A 20,201-nucleotide genomic window follows, 5' to 3' on the forward strand; every position below is an offset into this window, starting at 1 on the left:
GACCGTAGAAGGGATTTCATAATCAATCACAACAAAATCGACCTGCACCGTCCGGGAATCAAACCAAGGTCGCCCTATTAACAGTCCAACGCTCTTACCTCTAGAATGAACCAGACGGATTAAACATCATGTTTCGCCTCTATAGGAAATTTACAATTTTGCTCAAAACGTGTGAAGTTTATACAGCACGTACGATTGATGTATAAAAAACAATTTGAAGATTAATTATATCGTGCATACAATTCATTAGATCAAAAAATAAAATTAAGTTTGAGTAAGTACGCAAAATATAGATTGAATAAGACATTTAAACGTTACCCAACCAATATATGAATATATAAAATATGTTAATGTTACGACAGATTTACCTGGACATTCAGGCAAATATAAACTTTCTGCCAAATCAGTAAGTTCCTCAAAATCTCTGATAGAAAAACTATTTTCTTGCCACGGATCCGAAGCAATGCGCTTAATCTCACGATTGTCAGCAATACCAACGCCAATGGTAAATATATGTATTCCTTGAGAATGTGCAAGTTTGGCTTCAGGGATGGTATTTTGCGCGTTAATATTTGATGTCCCATCTGTTATTAACATTATAACATTATCGGCGTCTGACCTATCTCCGTTTTCTGGAGTAAACATCCGTTTTCTAGCTAATCTAATAGCGTCTGCAGTATTTGTATTCCCGGACATAAGGTTTATTTCGTCTATAGCATCGAATATGTTACTCCTGCTCGAGAAAGTCTTGAGATTAAACTGAATTTCTGGGCGAGAGCTAAATACCATGGCACCAATACGGACTTTTCCGCCGTCAATATCAGCTCTATTGATTATATCTTTACAAAACTGAAGCATCCTGACAAATTTCTCTTCCGTTACACTTGTTGATGTGTCCAATATGAAGACAAGATCAGTGTTTGCCAGTCCACAAGCAGAATTTAAATCTGAGAAACAGTGATTGGATGTGTATATATATTATTATTGCTGAATTCGTTGCCCATTGATATGAAGGCAACACACGCACATGTATTTGAAGATATCAAATACGAGTTATGTTATAATGTGATATGGTATTTGCACCATAGACAAGATGTTACCACAAAAAAATATGGACATTGCATTATGTAATACTATGCTTATACATGAACATGTTTATGAGACACTTCTTTTCTTTAAAACAGAAAAATAAGTATTCAGGCTATTACAGAAGAGATATAGAGGTTTTGATTATTCTAATAGTAAATCCCCCTGCTTCAAATGCCCTTTCAGCTTTTTCGACATAACTTTAAATGATAAAAATCGATAATATTAGCTTCTAGTCGTACTTTGTCTTTACATATCTTTAATTTAACAAAAAAGATAAAGCATGATACGATCATAAAATAATGATAATAAGCTTTAAGCAATATCACAATTTTGCAAACACAGTTTTGATTCTGCACACTTGTTAATAACAAAAGCATCAAATTCGATGTTAATGCTCACTCGATAAAGAAAATATCTACCATTTAATATATTTTAAAAATACAAAATTAATTCTAAACCGTAGTATAATTAAAAATTATAACTCAAAGAATAATGCCCCTTGTCTAACAACTATATGTTGTCGTAATTAGCATGTATTCTAAGCTAACTCCTTTTTCCTATTTAAATATTTGTACTACTACGAATGTATTTATGCTTTTGCATGACGACAGAGACAACGGTAATGCAGCGAACGTAACAGCTCGTCTTTTTCTTCGAAACAGACAAGCTTAGAATGAATCATAGTAAAGGTAAGACAACTTGCAGGGAATTAAAATAGCAAAAGCAAAGAAAAGGTAAGTAAAGCGGAGATATATAGAAGCATGTGGTGAAGCATTCAGGTGGGATTATCTGAATATAATGTGTACCAAAGCAAAAGATGGTACGTCAAAAAAGATTGTGTATAAAATTAGAAGTAGTAGAAGAGAAATTAGTATAATTACCATAGAAAAAGTGAATAGATTTTTTTTTCAAATTTAATGAAATATTTCAATAGGAAGTAAAAATTAAATTTAGCTAAAAATGTCTCTTAAAAGAGACCCGTTCATGATTATAATTAAATGTTTGCATTAACCAGAAACATTCTTTTTAGTTATTCTCAATTGCGATCGAGCCGGTTTGAGATCAGATTAATGCATGGAAAATGCCTTTTACCAGTTGTGTAAATTTTGTTCTAGTAACCATATATTTATATAATACAATTATGAATTTTGTATTATAAGAAATACTTACTTGTCGCTGGTTTACCTGAAATAATAACGGTAATGAAGTAAAATATTTTAAAAACAAGAATGAAGTTTTCAACTAACCATGTAACATAAATGAGCAATACAAAGCTGTTTAAATGAACTAAAGTAGCCATCTTATTGTTGGCCTATTACGAGTTCACACCCAAACATGTCTTCCCCAGCCTGTTTTTCATTTTAAAGCATAACAAATATGTAACAGAAACCTTTAAAGCACCAAAACCTTAAATTTACCAAATGAAAACGAGATAAAGAGTCATTCAATAAGATAAATGAGAATTATGTAGTACTGTAATTAGATTATCTTTTAAGGTTCTTCAAAGATTCAGCAACAGACAAGGAAGAATAACGATCACGTTACGCATCTCCCTCCCTCAATTTTATTCAACAGGACACCCAATTGCGGGGCACCGCACAGCAGAATAATACACACATACTAAGGTTTTTCAGTCTGACCCATTCCAGCCCACGTCGGTTGTTTTAGAAAAGGGCATATAAACCACTTTGATGTTTTAAATTGTACCGTACATTACGTTGTTTTAATTATTATGAATATTGATTACAATAGGCACACATTCTATAAAACTAATAGAGAAGAAGTAAAACCGACTCTCTTAAGAACGCACAAAACGACAATCTGAAAAATTTGCAGACTCGGTTTGATTGTGCATGTTCATAGGTGGCACTAGAAAGGGCACAAAACCGTTAACGCTCCCTAGCACCGACTTAAGCAGATTTCAACATTTTAACATGGTGATGGAGAAATCATCCGCAGATATGTTACACAATTGACGACAAAGATGGATTAAATATAATGGATGGAAAACATTTTTACGCTCCCTATTTGTACCGGTTTAGGCAATAATCAATTTTAAACCTGGAGGAACCCAAAAGACACAAGATAGAGTAAAAAGAAATCTTAAACATATCCACACAGAGTCTAACATTAATATTGAAAAAAAGAAAATTCATACCGCATCCGGCGCCGCCTCCTTCTCCACCGAATATTGTCTCGGCCAAACCAGCGAGCTCTTCAAATTTCTTTACATTGAAACTGAACTGATCCGTTGGAGTGTTAGCTATAGCGTCAACTTCTCGTGTGTCTGTTAAACCGATACCTGAAATAAAAAATACAAAAGCAATAAAAAATAGCTCGGTATAATGAAATGTTTTACAAGAAGCGCTAACACATGACCCAAATAAATAAATATAAAATAACATAAATATAAAAGGTCTTTGCTTACTCCAGCATTTTTTTTTTAAAACTGACAAAACAATTAACAACAACCTTTTCTAGAAAACTCGAGTTAGATGAATTACTTTACCAAAGGCATACAAATACTTAATAACAATATTTCTATTACGCGAGAATCAGTTGATTGTTACAAATGGCGAATGCGTTACTTCGTAACAACATTTCTAATAAAACTAAATATTAAATGGAATTATCTAACCAAATGCGCAAACGATAAGAGCCTCAAAGAAACTTAACTACATGTATTATACCAACAACATATACACGACTGAATAATAATGCTTCAAAAAAAGTCTAATTTATATGTTATACCGATGAGAAATACGTTAGTTTTATATAACAAAATGTCTTTAGAATTCAAAATAATCAAATTATTTTACCAAAGGCATGTACAATTCTTCAAAATATTTTTAAAGAAACTAATATCATCTTAAGCGTATAACCAAAAGCATGAACGATACTTGATAACACTATTACTACATGACTCAAATTAATTGATTTGTCTTACCAATGGCATATACTTCGATATCTTTCCTCCTAGCAGTGTTGGCCTCTGGAATAGTTCTTCTTGAGTTGATATTTGAAACACCATCTGTTAGCACAATACCGATATTTGGGACGCCTGGACGATCTCCGTTAGATCTTGTGAACATTCTTGAGTGCATAGTCATTATAGCGTCTGCAGTATTTGTACTTCCGTAAATATAAGGTATGTTATCAATAGCAGCCTTCACTGCTGAAGTGGTCTTGTATTCGTTCAAATTGAATTGAATCTGCACATCTGTACTGTATATGAGAACACCAATACGAACACTACCACTGTCTACATCGGCGTAGTCCACAAGATCTTTGCAGAAATCACGCATCTTCTGGAAATTAGGCGCCGTCACACTTGTTGATGCATCAATGATTATGACAAGATCGACCTCTGCCAGACCACAACCTATTTATTATACAAGTGATACGAGTATCTAAGTCTGAATTGCTTTGTTCTCTCTTCAACAGTCAAATTGTAATTACCAACGATAAAAATAGAACAGCGAGCGAAAAATAGGATCACCAAAGAACGTCCTAATTCGCAGAATTAAAAATGCTGCAGAATCGGCTTGACTTAGTTTGTTATGGACGGTATTGAAAAGTGCAAGGCACCGTTCGCGCTCCTAAGCAAATCCGTCATTTTGCTACAGTTTCTATTGAAATAATGTTTTTTTACTCATGTCATCATCTAACCAAAATTACATTAAAAATACTTCGTTCCCTTTGTTAACATTTTGTGTAGAAGAAGGTGACACTTTTTAAAAGTCTTTAAGTGACTCAACTGAGTTTTTTTCATGACGGGCATCATCTACGTTTATGCAAAATTTAAGATAATTCGAACACTTCGGGTTTTCAGAGAAAACGTTTCAATTGAGCTAAATGAACCCCAAACAAAAAGCGTTTAATTCTGTTTTAAAAGTCTTAGTTTTTGATTTTCACAGCCTATGCTTTTAGGCCTTTGTACCCCAGAGGAGTTCCTTTAATGTTAACTGCAATGTTTTGAGATTTTAAAAAAGTGTAATCTTACCTGGCTGCTGGGTTGGAACTACTGCCGTTGTTGTTTCCTTTTTAGCTGCAAATATTTTTGAAATTTTATTTAGGCTTGAAGATCCGTAAACAAATGCAAATTATACACAATGTAAAGGTTTACCAATGCAAAGCTAAACCGGTAATTGTGCTATTGTCAATTTATTGTCATTAAACTGTTCATTGCATATTATCCTGGGTATAAGCAAAAATAAAATAAAATTAAAATAAAAAATAATCACTGGTGTTATACAATTAATAACATGTATGGAGAATAAGGAATGACAGAAAACCCTTTCATTAAATATTGTTTTAGATATAGGCATTATTTGTTTAAAATATACATTCGTTAATGTTACTCCTAAAAGTAGAAGGTTTTAAATATTATTCCGAGGTCCAAGTGGAGAATTTGATGGTTAAGCAAATTGTGAAGTATAATAGAACAATTTTGGTACTCGTTCAAAGCATTACATTTTGAAGTATCCCATTCAAAGGTGTGAAAGTTATATTAGATGAAACATTGTCTCAGATGCTTACTAACTCTTCTGTTCTATCTATGGACAGACAGAAGAACTTGCGGCCGGTTGGTCAAGAGCAAATCAATATGCCCCACCCTCCAACCCGCAAACATTGTGGGGACATTAAAATGGAAACAGTTAAAACACCCAAAACGACAATACTGATAATATGTAGTCTCTGATTAATTGCACCCTTCGTAGACGGTAAAAAAGAAATATATACTTCCGTCCAATCCCATGCACCGAAATTCATTACATTTTGTATGTTTATTTCTAGTGTTTGAAAAAGGTGGATTAAAAGTTACAGAGAAACACTATGTCTAAGATATTCATGAAATCAAAAAGTTCAATTATTCGTGACTTATTCGCGACCTTTTTCTCCTTAGAAATCACAATTATTTTTAAAACATTCATAATATATGTTATTGTTTTTGAAAAAGAAGTGTCAATTTTTAAACGTTAAATCATTGCCAAGCTAAATTGAAATAATAATTAATTTCAAAGTATTAGCAATTTAATGCGATCAGCTATTTAGCTTTTACAAACTATCGGTACTATATTGCTCTTCGAAACAACTGTACTCACTTGGACAGAGTGCAGAGAAAATCTTCTTGTCTAACCCTTTAAGTTCGTCAAAGCTTTGTACATTGAAGCTGTTCTCTGTGTGAGGTGTAGATGCAATACCATCCAATTCTCTTGTATCTCTTAGACCGATACCAACAGCGTATATATGTATATTTCCTGCGCGTGCAGCCTGTATTATTACAAAGGATATCAATAAAGAGACTATGTCATGGTCCGGAATGATTTATATGATTCGCTAAGCATTTTAAAGAACTTGTAGTTAATAAATTTATACTCAGTACTATACAGTGTATTACCAATCATTTACCATTGACCTTTAGTCTGCCCACGGCTTACTAATCCTACACAGGCCACAAGTGCATACAAAGATAACCGACACATCCTTGCCGTCTGCTTATGGTCTGAACAGTTCCTTATTGAGTCAATACATATTTAAACAAATTTCCTAAATAGATGAATGGTTTAAGCCGGATTTAAATAGGGGCAAAATAAATTTAAGATAATTAGGGTGTTCATGGTTATCAAACATTTACATTAAATAATCATAATGCAAAATGTGAAGTAGGGTATTGACGTGACTTTGACAAGAAATTATGGTGATAAACTATTTTTGTATCAATTTTCTATAATCTGTAACTTTTTTTATCTCCCAATGGGATATATATAATAGATATTTAAATGTTACCTCAGCATTTGGTATGGTTTTCCTTGAATTGATATTTGATACGCCGTCTGTAATTACAATACAAGTGTTTGGGACATCTGGACGATCGCCGTTTCTCTGTGTGAACATAGTTTTATGCATTGTGGAAATAGCATCTGCTGTATTAGTACTGCCATAGATGTATGGAATCTTGTCGATGGCTGCAAAGACTTCTGCTTTTGTTGAATACCGATTTAGGTGGAATTGAATCTCAACTTCGGTGCTGTATATGAGGATACCAACTCGGACTGCGCCTGTTGGTAACATTTGTAAAATTGTTAGGATTGTAGCTCAGATTCTTAACACGCAAATAATTTCTAAACACACGATACGAGAGAAACAATATACGTGTATAAATGTCATTTTTAAGAAAAATTAGTTTACTTGTTTTGAGTAATCTGATAAACTATGATTATTGAACTGTAAATGAATGTAATAGGTAAACATAACAAGGAATGCTCCCAATCTTTATGAGTGAAAAAAGGACAGCAAACATTGTTGGTGCAAAAAACTAAATACTTATAATAGTGACAGAATGTAGTTATAAGATAAAAAAATCTGAAAGATTTGAAGATAATGTTAAAATAGAAACAGACTTCTTAAAGACACGTCTTATGAACAAAACAATACAGAAAAGGTTTCTAGTAACTATAGTTCTTATAAAATACCTGCATCAAAGTGCATCGGTTTACATTGGCCACATTTACCATTAGCAATTCAAATATTATCAAAACAATATAAATGTATCATTTGATGGCTGTTTTTATAAAATATTTCTTGACAAAAATATGTTGATACATTTTTAAGTGATTTAGTATGGGCATTTATATGATAGTTAAAAATGATTTATTCTATAACATTTATTTTTTTGCTATACAATCTAAAAGATGTGGTGTGTAATATCACGTGTCACACACTTTCCTACAACATTCATATAATCATTATATATTCGAGGTTTGTTATCATATACAATACTAAACATTACAAGTATTAATTTTGGGAAATTACTGACTTTTCATTTTAGACCAATTCACTTTAATCAACCCAACAACATAAATCTAAACAATTATTTCTTACTTTTATATACATGTATAATGATAAATTAAACTTCACATTTATGGTTCAATTGAAATTAAACAAACCCGAGTCAATATCTGAATTCCTTAGAAGATCTTTTGTGAATTGCAGTTGTTTATCGTAGTTAGCCTGAGTCACGCTAGTAGATGCATCTATTATAATCACCAGATCTGACTTTAGACCACACTGATCTTCAGCTGAAAGACGAAGTAAAAGTACTTTCTTTTAATACAAGTGCTCTTTTATTCCATACAATATCAAAATTTGTAAAATTAATATTTTGATTTAGAATTAGTTCGATGTTATTACGGATCAAGCAAATTATGAAATAATCATTTAATATGTACATTTTTAGATAAAAATCAAAAATGCTTTGCCAATTAATCTGCCTTCATCTATATCGCAAAGGTCTGGTATAAAAATCATTGTAGATTTTTTTTTTTATTTTGAATCTTAAATCTGGAAGAAAAAAAGCATCGGACTGATATTCTCTGCTTTCTTTGATATTTTTAAAGAAATAAAATGTGTTGTATTACAATATCAAGGTTACATATATTTTCATATTTCTATTGCTGTACGTACCAAACAAACTCGTATTGTAAATGTCTTGCTTATAGAAGCAGATTAATGGGCACGTATTAAGATAAAAAAAGGATAAATATTACATGGTATTACTAGGCTAAAAATATTCGAAACTAAAACAAAATAATAATAATAATAAAAGAAAGTATAAAAAGAATAAAATAAATTGTAACGTAAATTTAAGAAGTCTAGATATTAAGTTAATAAAATAAGGAAGTAAATTAAATATAAAACTATTACATCAACATGATTATGTTAGTAGAGAAATATTTAGCATTAATAATCACAATAACCAAGTGACATGTGTACGTAAAACAACATAAACAAGCGATACCTCATGCTTATATTTTAATATCTTACCATCCAATCGTTCTCCCAAAAAGGGCAAAAACAAATACATACAGGAACACGTTTTACAACGAGAAAAGCAACAACATTTAAAGAAAGATATCCTTATTACCGCCCAAATGCGCGTAGAAAAATAGTTCGCAAAAAACGAGCGCAACATTTACTTATTGCCCATATAAACCGAGCTCTTTTAAGAAACCAAATATCAAAATGTAAAATACAAACATTCTACGCATTTGCATTTCAATATAACTATCTACACCCCAGTATCATACACTCGTTTACAAAAAGAGCTATAAGCTTCTTTCATAATACCTTTGCTGAAAAAAAACTTTGCGCTTAGTATAAGCTATTTATACATTGTGTAGTATTTTGCGTGAAAGATCGTTAGAGATCTGTATTTTGTTTTGTCAGATTATATGTATGTAATGCCTCATAACGCTTGTGCTTATTTGGTTTTAGTAAGTATGACGTGATATATAACGTCATAAATGACGATGAAAATACTGCTGCACGCGCTGTGTATATAAATACTTGGTTACAAAATAAAAGGGTATGTTGAGTATGTAATGTTCTTTTATTTGTACATTGTAGTGTTATATAAATAACAATTCATTGAACTATTATGTATAAGGGACATTATACACACCATCTCAACAAAAACATCTTATTAAAAGTATATTGTAGGTGAATACAATATAACTAAATGATTAACTAATGTATAAAATGTAGCACTTTATTTTCCCGTTTCCCATACACCTTACAACACTTATATGTACACACCGACTCCAAAATATAAGCAATACAAAACCATTATCCTGTTTACAGATGATTACCGTTAGTACCCATGCATGCGAATTCAAATACGTCGCTCAAGTGAAAACGCAGTTCGTCAAAGTTAGGAAGGAGCTGTGCAGACTCAGTGGCTATATAGTCAGCAACATTGTAAAACTCCGACGGTGATTCCGTTTCAATTCCCAGTAATAGTACCCGCACTCCTCTCGATGTCAGTGCCTTTAAATTCTCACGTGACCTCCATGAAGCGAAATCTGATTTACCATCAGTAATTATCACAGCAACATTTTGCGCATTGTCTCGATCCCCATGATCGTTAGTAAACATAGAATTATCTAAGAAATGTATACCATCAGAAAATGGCCATATACTGCTCGGCTTTTTCGCCTTAAGGATCTCTTCCAAAAGGCTGTCACGCTTGGTATAGCTGTTTAAATTAATCACAAGGGAATTGTAAACTAATATTCCAACATTAGCGTGATCTCCATTTATATCAACTGCAGCGACGAAATCATGTACTGTCTTAAGGACTTTTTTGAATTCCGATTCCCTCACATATTCAGAAAAGTCAAGTACAAATATAAGGTCAAAGTCACTCTGTCTGCATGCTTAAAATAGAAACAAATGTTTGCAATAGGAATTGGACTTGATAACGAATTTGTGGCTTGTATTCAACGCCAGTTTGTATTTAGTTATTACTAGATTGATTGGTAAATAATTAAGCATATTCTGTATTGAAATTTACTTGTCATGTAAACTTTAAAAGTTCATATATCACAATAAAGTAATACATAATTCCATATTTATTAACACAACTTACATAATTTTGGAAGGTCAGAATACACGATAACATCTGAAATAAAACAGTTGAAATTTTTCCCCATAAAAGTAAAACTTGACATAGACTACTTTTATCAAAAAGGCAGTGTTTCAAAGACAGGCCAAAACGACAAAATTAAAATATGAAATATGTTGCAGGTTTGATTTGTTTAAATGTTTACTTTACGAAAGAAAATATGTGAAAAAAGCACTCTAAAACACTAACCTTTATATATTAAATCAATTTAAGTAAACTACATATACGCTTATGTAAGAAAAGGGTTTTTCCAATTTTTTATTTCTAATATATTTAACTTCCTTTATGCATTGAAACATAAAATAATTTGAAAACAAATTGTCCAAATTTTCTTACCACTACAGGCAGAGCGTATGAATGTATCAAGTTTAAATTCTAACTCGTCGAATCTATCAATATTAAGTTTGTTTTCAGGATTGCCCGCAATCGTATCGAGCTCCTTAGTGTTATTCAAGCCAACTCCTATTGCTAATAAAATTATTCCTTTTCTCCTCGTCTTATCAGACTCTGATAAAACTTTATGATAATTAATATTCGACACACCATCTGTGATTATAATTCCAATCATATCTGCTTCTTTTCTCGCTCCGTTCACAGATGAGAACATATCATTTCTCATAACCTTGAGTGCCCCTGCGGTATTTGTGCTGCCGGCCATGTATTCAATATTATCCATAGCTTCTAATATTTCTTTTTCAGTTCTGAATCGATTTAGATGAAATTTTATAGAATAACTCGTGCTGTAAATCAGTAGTCCAAACCTAGTTTTTCCTGAATCAACGTCGGCACTTGCAATGAACGATTTCGTAGCGTCCAGCATAGTTTGAAAGTTTTTCTTTCCCATACTTGTTGAAGAATCGAGGGCAAACACAACATCCAATGCAGTACTTGAACATACTGTAACGAGAGCAGTATATGTTTTGATTTTGATTTATCGTGAAAAGATCAATGTCCCTTCACCAAATGTGTATCTGATTATATCATTAAAATTTCTACCACTACTCTCACATTCTTTTTTGGCGCAGTTTCCTACGCTTTGCTTGCCGCTGGTTGCTATGTAATTAATTCGCTTGTCCTTCCTATTGAAAGTTTTGCTCTGCTTCGGGTTCTTGTCCGTTGTGTATAATAGTAATTAATACTATGTAAAACAACAGTGCTATGTTTGCGGCATGCAGGCACCAAACTTAATTATTACTTTTCAAAAAAATAAAACAATTTGCATGGTATATTGGCTGGATGAGCATATGCTGCAGATAACGTTCTTTACAGCTTCTTGGAATATTAACATGCTGAAAGCGCAACAGGATTCATTTAATACGTCGCTCGCAATTGCACAATTAGATCAATTGGTTACAGCACATTGCGAGAATGAAGTAAACATGACACATTATAAGATATATTTGAAAAAGTCAATAAAAGAAGAAGCAGGTGAGGTGACACCATGTCCTTTGAACAACATAAAGTGCAACGATGTGAGTAAGTAAGTATATGTAACAGCAAGGAGACTGCTAGAAGAGAACAGCATCCAAACCGAGATACAACCTAACCTCTGCGTGATTTACATAAAAATACATATATTTCAAACTTACTTATATCAGGGGTAAGAGTTGTTTCCCATGCTGTAAAGTATTAAAGAATTATTCTATTTGAAAACGCTGAACGCTTGAGTACGTTGATCTACTTTTTGCATTTATATTTAATAAAGATTGAATTTAATAAAGATACATATTTCGTACGCTAGATATATATTTAAATCAAATAACATTTAAAATACATCATAACTTTTCAAGAGAAACTACAATGCATATTCGTGCTAATATTAAATAATGGTAACATTTGATTTAATTAAGTGTATATATGTTTCATTTCAGATAAAAAATAGATTTGCAACCTTTACCACCACACAGTGACTTGTAAACACTATCCAGATTAATTTCAAGCTCCTCAAAATTTTCTATGTCAAATCGATGCCCTGATTGTCCGGCAATAGCATCAAGCTCATCAGTTTTTGAAACACCAACACCAATAGCGTATATTTCAATTCCAGATTCTCTGGCTTGTTTAGCCTCTGGAATGGTTTTGTAGTGGTTTATGTTAGAAACACCATCAGTAACAATGACTGCCACATTTGGAATGCCTTCTCTATCGCCATAAAATGGTGTAAAACTGCGAGTTCGAACCATCTTTATCGCATCTGCTGTATTTGTGTCTCCAAAAGTGTATTCTATTGCATTTATTGCGTTTAACAGCTTCTCCTTTGTTCCGTATGTTTTAAGGTCAAATTCCACACGCACTTTTGTGCTATAGGTTATAACAGCTATTTTAGTGTTCCCTGTGTCAATGTCAGCGTGACTGACAAAACCATTTACCGCCGCAATCATCAGTCGAAAGTTGGTTTCCGTCACACTGGTTGATGTGTCCAACACGAAAACAAGATCTATACTGGTACGAGTGCATGCTGTCATGAAATTATAAAAGAAATGCCTTCCTCTATCTTAATATAATGATACTAATTTGGTGTTTTATGTAACTTAAATCCCTTTGATAACTTCTTTAGAATGAAAGGTTCTTCACACGTTTTTAATAATAATAGTATTATTTACTAATACTTTGATGAATATGTTTACTATTAGATTTCCGCACCTTCATTATTAATATTAGTAGGTACAAACAATAATTATCTTATCTTGAGTGTTTCAAAATACGATCAAGCAGAGAGTTAATCATTACAATCGCGTTTGTATTAACACTAATAACGTATACTTGGAAACACGATAACTTACGGCCTTTTGGTGATGTAGACCTTAAAGGTGTTGTTGCTGAAGTTGTGGGAGGCAATTGTGTTGTAGTTTCTGTAATATGATCTAATCATCTCTTAAATCTATTCATAACAATGTAATACCACAACCAGACAATTGCGCATGCGCAATACTCATTATTGACATGCAAACTGAATTGATATAAATCCGGTTACACAATGGCTGTGAAGTTGGACATGATCATCATCAATACAGAATTATCGATTTTTTTTATAAATATTACTTAGCCATACTAAAAATGATGCATTATTATAGGTACTTGAAAGTTGAATATTCAAGGATTTAAGTGTAAACTTTTTAATTTCTAACAGTAACGTTTTAATGTTTGGAGCATTTTTAATTGCCTTATTTTGAAGCGGTTAAAGCCATTTTTATTGAATGATGTATTACGAATATTGTCGAGAAAGCGTGAAAAAGCATTCTAACACTATCGGAGTTAAGCCGGAAGTGTGCTGTATGTCACATTTCGCATTTGTGCACTCAAGTGCATATGTTTACAGGGTCATATTTGATAGTTCCATCACTTTAAACATACGTCCGAAATGATCGGTCAACACTTGTAAACAATATTACAAAAAATACACAAGCATTTTTTCATTCTCAAATCAATTTCGCAAATTAAAGTATTATTGACAGTGTTTGTGTTTATAACCAAATGTAAAAGCCATTAAACCGTTCATATAAACGAAATGGAGGCTTAAACAAATACCACCAACAAATTGTACTCAAGTCTTATTTCTTTCGTGCCATATTTCTTTCGTGACGTGTTAGAATGGAAATATATTTTGGCTTTTGAGTGCATTGTTGTATAATATTGCATGGTATGTCGTGCAAATGTTTGAAATTAATAATACAGGTCTACGGCCTTCATGATTATTCAAATGCGCATCTGAACTCTATACCGAACAATATAATACAACAGCACAATAAAAACCAACATCTATTTCCTAAATAGTTGTTGTTAGGTTTGTGAATTCATTTGCTTATTTTACGCACAAAGGTTATATCACCCATGAGACCAAGACTTATTGAACAATAGTAATAGCTTGTTATTCTGTTTAATTGTGTGATAACTTTCAAAAGCAATGTATACGTTCAAGAAAAGAAAAATGAAATGATGGAAAAGTAGTTATCATAGAAATTCTTCTCTACTTTGGTGAGAAAGAATGATGCACCACAGATTTAATTGTGACGTTATTAGTGAAGCTTAAAACTATAGTTCACCTGGAGTGTCATGCTGTTACACAAGTGTGTTTGCTGAAGTAAAGCGATGATCATACCACTTTGAGAATCATGCATGCATCCCCTGCAAGCGTGAACATCTCTTAGATGTTGAGAACTGTTAAGCGATTATTTTATTATTTAATATTTGTAATGAACAAGTCCGAAGCACGACTGATAAAGCAATAGAAAGATGCCGCATACAGAGCTGTGAGGTTTACCAGGGCATATATTTTTATATATTCTTTCCATTTTCTCGTCCAGCTCGTCAAAGTTGTCAATAAAATACCGATTTTCAGGTCTCCCCGCAATTGCATTAAGTTCCACGGTGGCTGTCAATCCAATTCCAATGGCATAAATTTGAATTCCTTGTTCACGTGCTCTGTTCGCTTCCGGAATAGTACTATCGTTCTTAACAGTTGACTCTCCGTCAGTAATAACAATAGCAAGATTTGCAATCCCTGGTCTATCACCATTGGCTGGAGAAAACATTTCTGTCCGCATTAGTTTCAAAGCATCTGCGGTATTAGTCATTCCATAGGTATACTTTATTCTAGATATAGCATCAATAATATCTTCTTTATTTTTATAAGAATTTAAATGGAACTCAACGTGTGCTTCTGTACTAAACACAACTACTCCAATTCTCACATTGTCACCTTTAGAGTCAATGTCGCGCACAAGTCTTTGTGTTGATAATAACGTTTTATTCCAATTTTCCGGCTGAACACTTGTTGAAGCATCTAGGATTATCACCAAGTCAAATTGAGTACTACCACACGAAATATTGTCGTCTGCAAAGAGGAAATGTTAGCAATCTATACTTAGCATCTATGTTAATTCTAAAAAGCGTTTTACCGTAAACTAATAACACATTAATTTAATCTATCTGTTGTACCGAAAAAAAACCCTAACCAAATTAATTTTCCCTAAAACTTGAATTACCTGTACCATTTGTTGTGTCTTTCCCCATCCAATAGTCCAAATTAAACACCGCACATGATTACAAAACATACAAAACAATAACGAACACAATTTTTTTTCAACGTAACATGTTTGTAGAACGAATTGATTCGTTAATAAAAAACCCAAAACAAATCTTAAGCGTTTAAATAGTTAGATAATACACACTTAAACAATTATCAACCCATCACCAACATGTATCTAATAATGTACCATAAAATACAAAATAAGTTACACTGACACTCGTAATGTCACGTGACAAAAACGTGATGGGACACGAAACTTACATGCACGGGAAAGAGGTTTGGATTTGTTCAAAACTGAAAAAGGAGATAACAAAAAATTAATTGAGCATATCTTGTAAATGCTCTACAGTAAAATATTTACGTCAATCTGCAGAAGAAAGATGTTTACATGGTTAAATATAGAATATTGGATATACATTATCTATTGTTACCACATCAATGTTACATTGTTTTACTATAAGCATACATATCATATGACATTTATACATTTCTATTAATACAGACTACAACTGCGAATATCCTTAATCTAGTAAAATCTTTTTCTCAAGATTATTGTTCACTTTAATCCAGTAAATCTTATACCTCAAGATTAAAGTTCAGTCTTACATCTCAATATTAAGGGTAAAATCTACATCTCAAGATTAAGGTTTACTCTAATCCAGTAAAATTTATATCTCATGATTAAACCTAACTTTAATCCAGTAAAATATATATCACAAGATCTAAGTTCATAACTACTCTATCTACAGCTGTTTTTTTGTAATAAATCTAACCATACCTACATACTGCACAGAAAGCACTGTACTTTACATATATGGACACAGTTGTGATAAATCAAAGGACAAAACAAAATGTTTAATTGATACATATTTTGGGAGTCTCTATTCTGAAAAATATGTGATATTGTAGTAAAATTTTAACTCTTTACAACATTTTACAATATGTTATAATTATAAAAGTAATCGTAAGTGTAATGAAAAGTTAATTTTAAACTCATCGTTGTAAAAGTAATCATAAGTGTAATGTAATGATGGAAATTAGTGATTATCTTGCTCTTACCTCCATTTCTGTCTGCAAAACGCTTTCCACCTATTAGGTAATATTATTTTTTTAATCATAATCATTATTATTTTATATAAAGCAGCATACCTCCACATCTATTTAATGGAAATTTAGAAATGTATTCATTCTTGTTGATAAATGATGTCAAGGGTATAAAAACAGCAATAGCCTGAAGTATTTATAAACAGAATCAAAATACAACAAATAGAATAGGACAAGCCAGCTCTTATTCTTAAGTGAGTCATTTAAAATATGGAAAAAATAAAAAATTCTTCCATTTTATTTTGCACTTAATTACATGTATTTATATTTCGAATGCCATTTCTTTTAAATTGTCTACTCATGTGGAGTCATGCCGCTTTTCTTGTTCGTTTTAAAGATTACTCTTAAATGTTAAATATAAAGTTTAGATGAAATTCATAGTTTTACTTCATGTGATTATTTTTCATGTATTTTGTTTAGAAATTTAAGAAAATACATAACATATTTATGTTAACATCAATGTTAATTTATTTAATATATCGTTTGATATTAAAATCTATTGAGCAGAACGTGTAAATTTTAAAGAAAGAAAACGTATACGTAATGGTGATATTTTTTATGAATATATAATGTGCTATAAGATAATTATCATCTAGAAGACGTGTTTTACTACTACTTTATACTTTATCTTCAGCGATTTTGTAATTGTGTGTATTAAACAAATCATCTACAAATGACAACAATGCAAGCAAACATTTTCAAAGTGATTGTATAAACGTTTACCTAGATGAATTTCGAAATGAAAGTACACTCTTGTTAGAAAGTTGATCATGGTTTATTAACGAAAACACTAATATGTTTGTAAGACTCAAAGCGTAAAAGCAAATTGTCATTCAGTTGGAAATATAAGGTTTTAAACATTTGCTTTTTATGTATTCATACAACGCCGGTGTTGTTTTGACGTTCCTGGTTTAACAATAATCAGAATGGTATATACATGTATCTAAGAAAAATGCACGAAGATTTTTAACCTATGCCCCATACTTTAAATGTACAAAATACTTATGCCAGATTATCTAAAGGTAGAGACATAAGGACCAATACTAAGGCCAGTTAATTTAAATATAGGAAAATAAAAATCAATACTTAGGCCTGCCAATTTAAATTTAAAAACACAAGGGACAATTCCTGCATAATTCATTCGTTAATTAAGAAACAACAACATCAACCATTAAATAAAATAGTTCCAGATATCACATCTGTTGACGTTTGGCAACAGTACTGAAATAAAAAACGTGATGTTTTGTTACAAAACAAACGAAAAGCAAAGGCAGTAATATGATTTGCTAAAAGAACAAATAATTTTGTTTCCAAAATAAACAATACATCAAGTAATACGACCACATAGAAACAAGTGTAAAATGTTAGACGATGAAAACAGGAATTGCAAATAATATGTACTTGTTTATATCATTGTAAACATCTTATAACACACAAAACGTTAAAAGCAATCACACAACGTTACAACGTTTTTTTGTATCAACGAACTATAATTGGCAACAATGAACTATTTTCAATGAAACACAATTAGACTTTGCATGTAGATATACCGTCACACATAAAATCAGCTTTTGCAAATTGTGTTTCTCATTTTACTTTAACACAGTACAGTAAAAGCAACGCATTTAATTATTTCTACATAGCGTATGAATTATATGTGGTTTGATAAAATATGAGAAAAAAACTGTGTTTACTAGGACATGTAACATGTAAGGCGTTTGTTTATTGTTGGTGCACTGTGCTTAAATACCTAGACATGTCGTAGGAAATAAATCCGTTTTTACTTCAGCAAGTCGGCTAAAGTTATCAACAACAAACCTATTGTATTCCAATGGTTTACTAGCAATACTGTCTAACTCGTTCAAGCTATTCAAGTTGATTCCAATAGCAATTATATGAATTCCTGCATCATGGGCTAGCTCGGCCTCAGTTGAGACAAGTTGGGGATTCATATTTGATACTCCATCGGTTACAATAACAGCTACGTTTTTTATGCCATCACGATCTCCGTTTTCCTTCCGGAACATCTGCGTGCGCATGGTTCGAATTGCGTCGGCCGTATTGGTGTTTCCGTAGGAGTAGGCTACCTTTTCAATTTCGTTGTTAAATGTTACTTTGTCTTTAATTTCATTGAGGTGGAATATAATTTTAGACCTTGTACTGAATGTCATCAGGCCAACTCTTACGCCAGATGAATGAACATTTGCATCAGATACCATTTGTTGAACGAAATTGAGCATTTTCTTAAAATTAATTCCGCCAACACTTGTTGATGAATCGAGTATAAAGACAATGTCGATAAAAGAAGGGGGACAATCTGATAAAAAAATAACGTTCGAACATTATAATAAAGAAAGTTATATTTTGTTATCATATAATACTAATCAACATTTGGATAATTTGATATTCATTGTATTTGAATAATATTTTTAAATTTCAATGAGAGGAAGTTACATCGTGTTTATTTTTCATGTAATAGGACTTGCATAATACTTTTTAAAGAATATATAGTTAAATGAAGTATCTGCGAAAACAATCGAATAATATATATTACTCCCTATTACCTTCACAAAGTGTCTGCATGAAAGATGGGCTATACGAAACCAAAGACTCAAAGTTGGGTAGAAATACAGCTGTTCTGTTTGATGGTAAGGATGTAATTTTCTTGAACTCAGAATATGCCCTGAGTTTTATAGCAAATGCATATAAGTATATTCCATTCTTTTTAACAGTCTTAGACTCAGGCACCATCTGATCCGGATCCACATTGGCCTGTCCATCCGTAATGAGAACCGCAACATTAGGAATATTGTCCCTATCACCACCACTTTTGGTAAACCCTTGCTGCGTTATTGCACGAAGCGCCGCAGCCGTATTGGTGTTACCAAACTCTTGTGGAATAGCGTCAATAGCTTTTATAACATCTGCATTTGTTTTATATGTGTTTAAATCAAACTCCAACTTCGCCTGATTATTGAACGTGAATACACCAACGCGAGATGTCCCGTTGGTAATATCAATTTCAGAAACAATATACTTGACAAATGTTTTCATGTTTTGAAAATCCTTGCCTCCCATGCTAGTTGATGTGTCCAAAAGAAATATCAAATCAACTTGGATTAGACTACACACTGGAATAAAACATAACTGTTCGGTCGGGAATATGATATGAATTTGTCTTCGAATGTCTTTTTCAAAAGGGTTTATTATCGTGACTGGCTAATTGATTATGACGACGTGTTTTATTAGAATATCAATCTCATTAATTGTAAAATTGCCATTATGATTACGTAGGAAGATGAAAACTCAAAATAAGTTGGTTTTGTTATCAATATTTTAAATTAACTGCCTGAAACTTTTTACAATAAAACTACAAACCAGTATAAGCTGGAGGTTTACTAATAATGTAATGGAATGGCTCTTAGTATTGTAAATAAAAAACAACTTAATTTCATTTGTAAATACACCAATATGGTGACGTTTTTGACTTTACTGAACAATACAAAATAACGG

General features: G+C 32.0%; 3 protein-coding genes across 31 annotated transcripts in view; all 3 read right to left on the reverse strand.

Moving 5' to 3' along the window:
• Window positions 1-20,201, reverse strand: part of LOC132725621 (uncharacterized) — a 164,567-nt gene that overhangs the window by 56,993 nt on the left and 87,373 nt on the right. For 19 of the 29 annotated variants that reach the window (XM_060710770.1, XM_060710775.1, XM_060710776.1 and 16 more), the window contains 16 exons: window positions 16,644-16,673; window positions 15,846-15,878; window positions 14,817-15,389; window positions 13,339-13,407; window positions 12,447-13,013; window positions 12,145-12,174; window positions 10,892-11,452; window positions 10,520-10,552; window positions 9,741-10,307; window positions 8,040-8,171; window positions 6,880-7,151; window positions 6,195-6,363; window positions 5,093-5,137; window positions 4,037-4,471; window positions 3,248-3,391; window positions 2,260-2,274 (listed from right to left, as the gene is read on the reverse strand). In XM_060710770.1, the coding sequence (XP_060566753.1) occupies window positions 2,260-2,274; window positions 3,248-3,391; window positions 4,037-4,471; window positions 5,093-5,137; window positions 6,195-6,363; window positions 6,880-7,151; window positions 8,040-8,171; window positions 9,741-10,307; window positions 10,520-10,552; window positions 10,892-11,452; window positions 12,145-12,174; window positions 12,447-13,013; window positions 13,339-13,407; window positions 14,817-15,389; window positions 15,846-15,878; window positions 16,644-16,673 (3,675 nt within the window). The remainder of the gene's footprint in view (window positions 1-2,259; window positions 2,275-3,247; window positions 3,392-4,036; window positions 4,472-5,092; window positions 5,138-6,194; window positions 6,364-6,879; window positions 7,152-8,039; window positions 8,172-9,740; window positions 10,308-10,519; window positions 10,553-10,891; window positions 11,453-12,144; window positions 12,175-12,446; window positions 13,014-13,338; window positions 13,408-14,816; window positions 15,390-15,845; window positions 15,879-16,643; window positions 16,674-20,201) is intronic. The other 10 variants (XM_060710773.1, XM_060710795.1, XM_060710767.1 and 7 more) reach the window with 9 other exon arrangements.
• On the reverse strand, window positions 252-2,251 carry LOC132725625 (collagen alpha-1(XII) chain-like). The gene has a single exon (XM_060710797.1). It carries the CDS (start codon window positions 856-858, stop codon window positions 265-267), a length of 594 nt encoding a protein of 197 aa, XP_060566780.1. The 5' UTR covers window positions 859-2,251; the 3' UTR covers window positions 252-264.
• Window positions 16,554-20,176, reverse strand: LOC132725624 (collagen alpha-1(XII) chain-like). Its single transcript, XM_060710796.1, has 2 exons — window positions 19,253-20,176; window positions 16,554-19,005 (listed from the first exon to the last, which is right to left on the reverse strand). The coding sequence occupies exons 1-2, from the start codon at window positions 19,764-19,766 to the stop codon at window positions 18,431-18,433; spliced, it is 1,089 nt and encodes a 362-aa protein (XP_060566779.1). The 5' UTR covers window positions 19,767-20,176; the 3' UTR covers window positions 16,554-18,430.

Source organism: Ruditapes philippinarum, unplaced genomic scaffold (assembly GCF_026571515.1).
Source record: "Ruditapes philippinarum isolate M1 unplaced genomic scaffold, ASM2657151v2 ctg311_1_1_1_1, whole genome shotgun sequence".
NCBI classification, from domain to species: domain Eukaryota; kingdom Metazoa; phylum Mollusca; class Bivalvia; order Venerida; family Veneridae; genus Ruditapes; species Ruditapes philippinarum.

What these genes read in the sequence shown, in the direction of transcription:
- LOC132725625 (XM_060710797.1), bottom strand. Translation starts at nt 858, where the DNA reads ATGCTTCAGTTTTGTAAAGATATAATCAATAGAGCTGATATTGACGGC.
- LOC132725624 (XM_060710796.1), bottom strand. Translation starts at nt 19,766, where the DNA reads ATGGGAGGCAAGGATTTTCAAAACATGAAAACATTTGTCAAGTATATT. An exon ending in CATGCAGACACTTTGTGAAG is followed by an intron (nt 19,006 to 19,252) that starts GTAATAGGGAGT and finishes TTTTTTTATCAG; the next exon opens with ATTGTCCCCCTTCTTTTATC.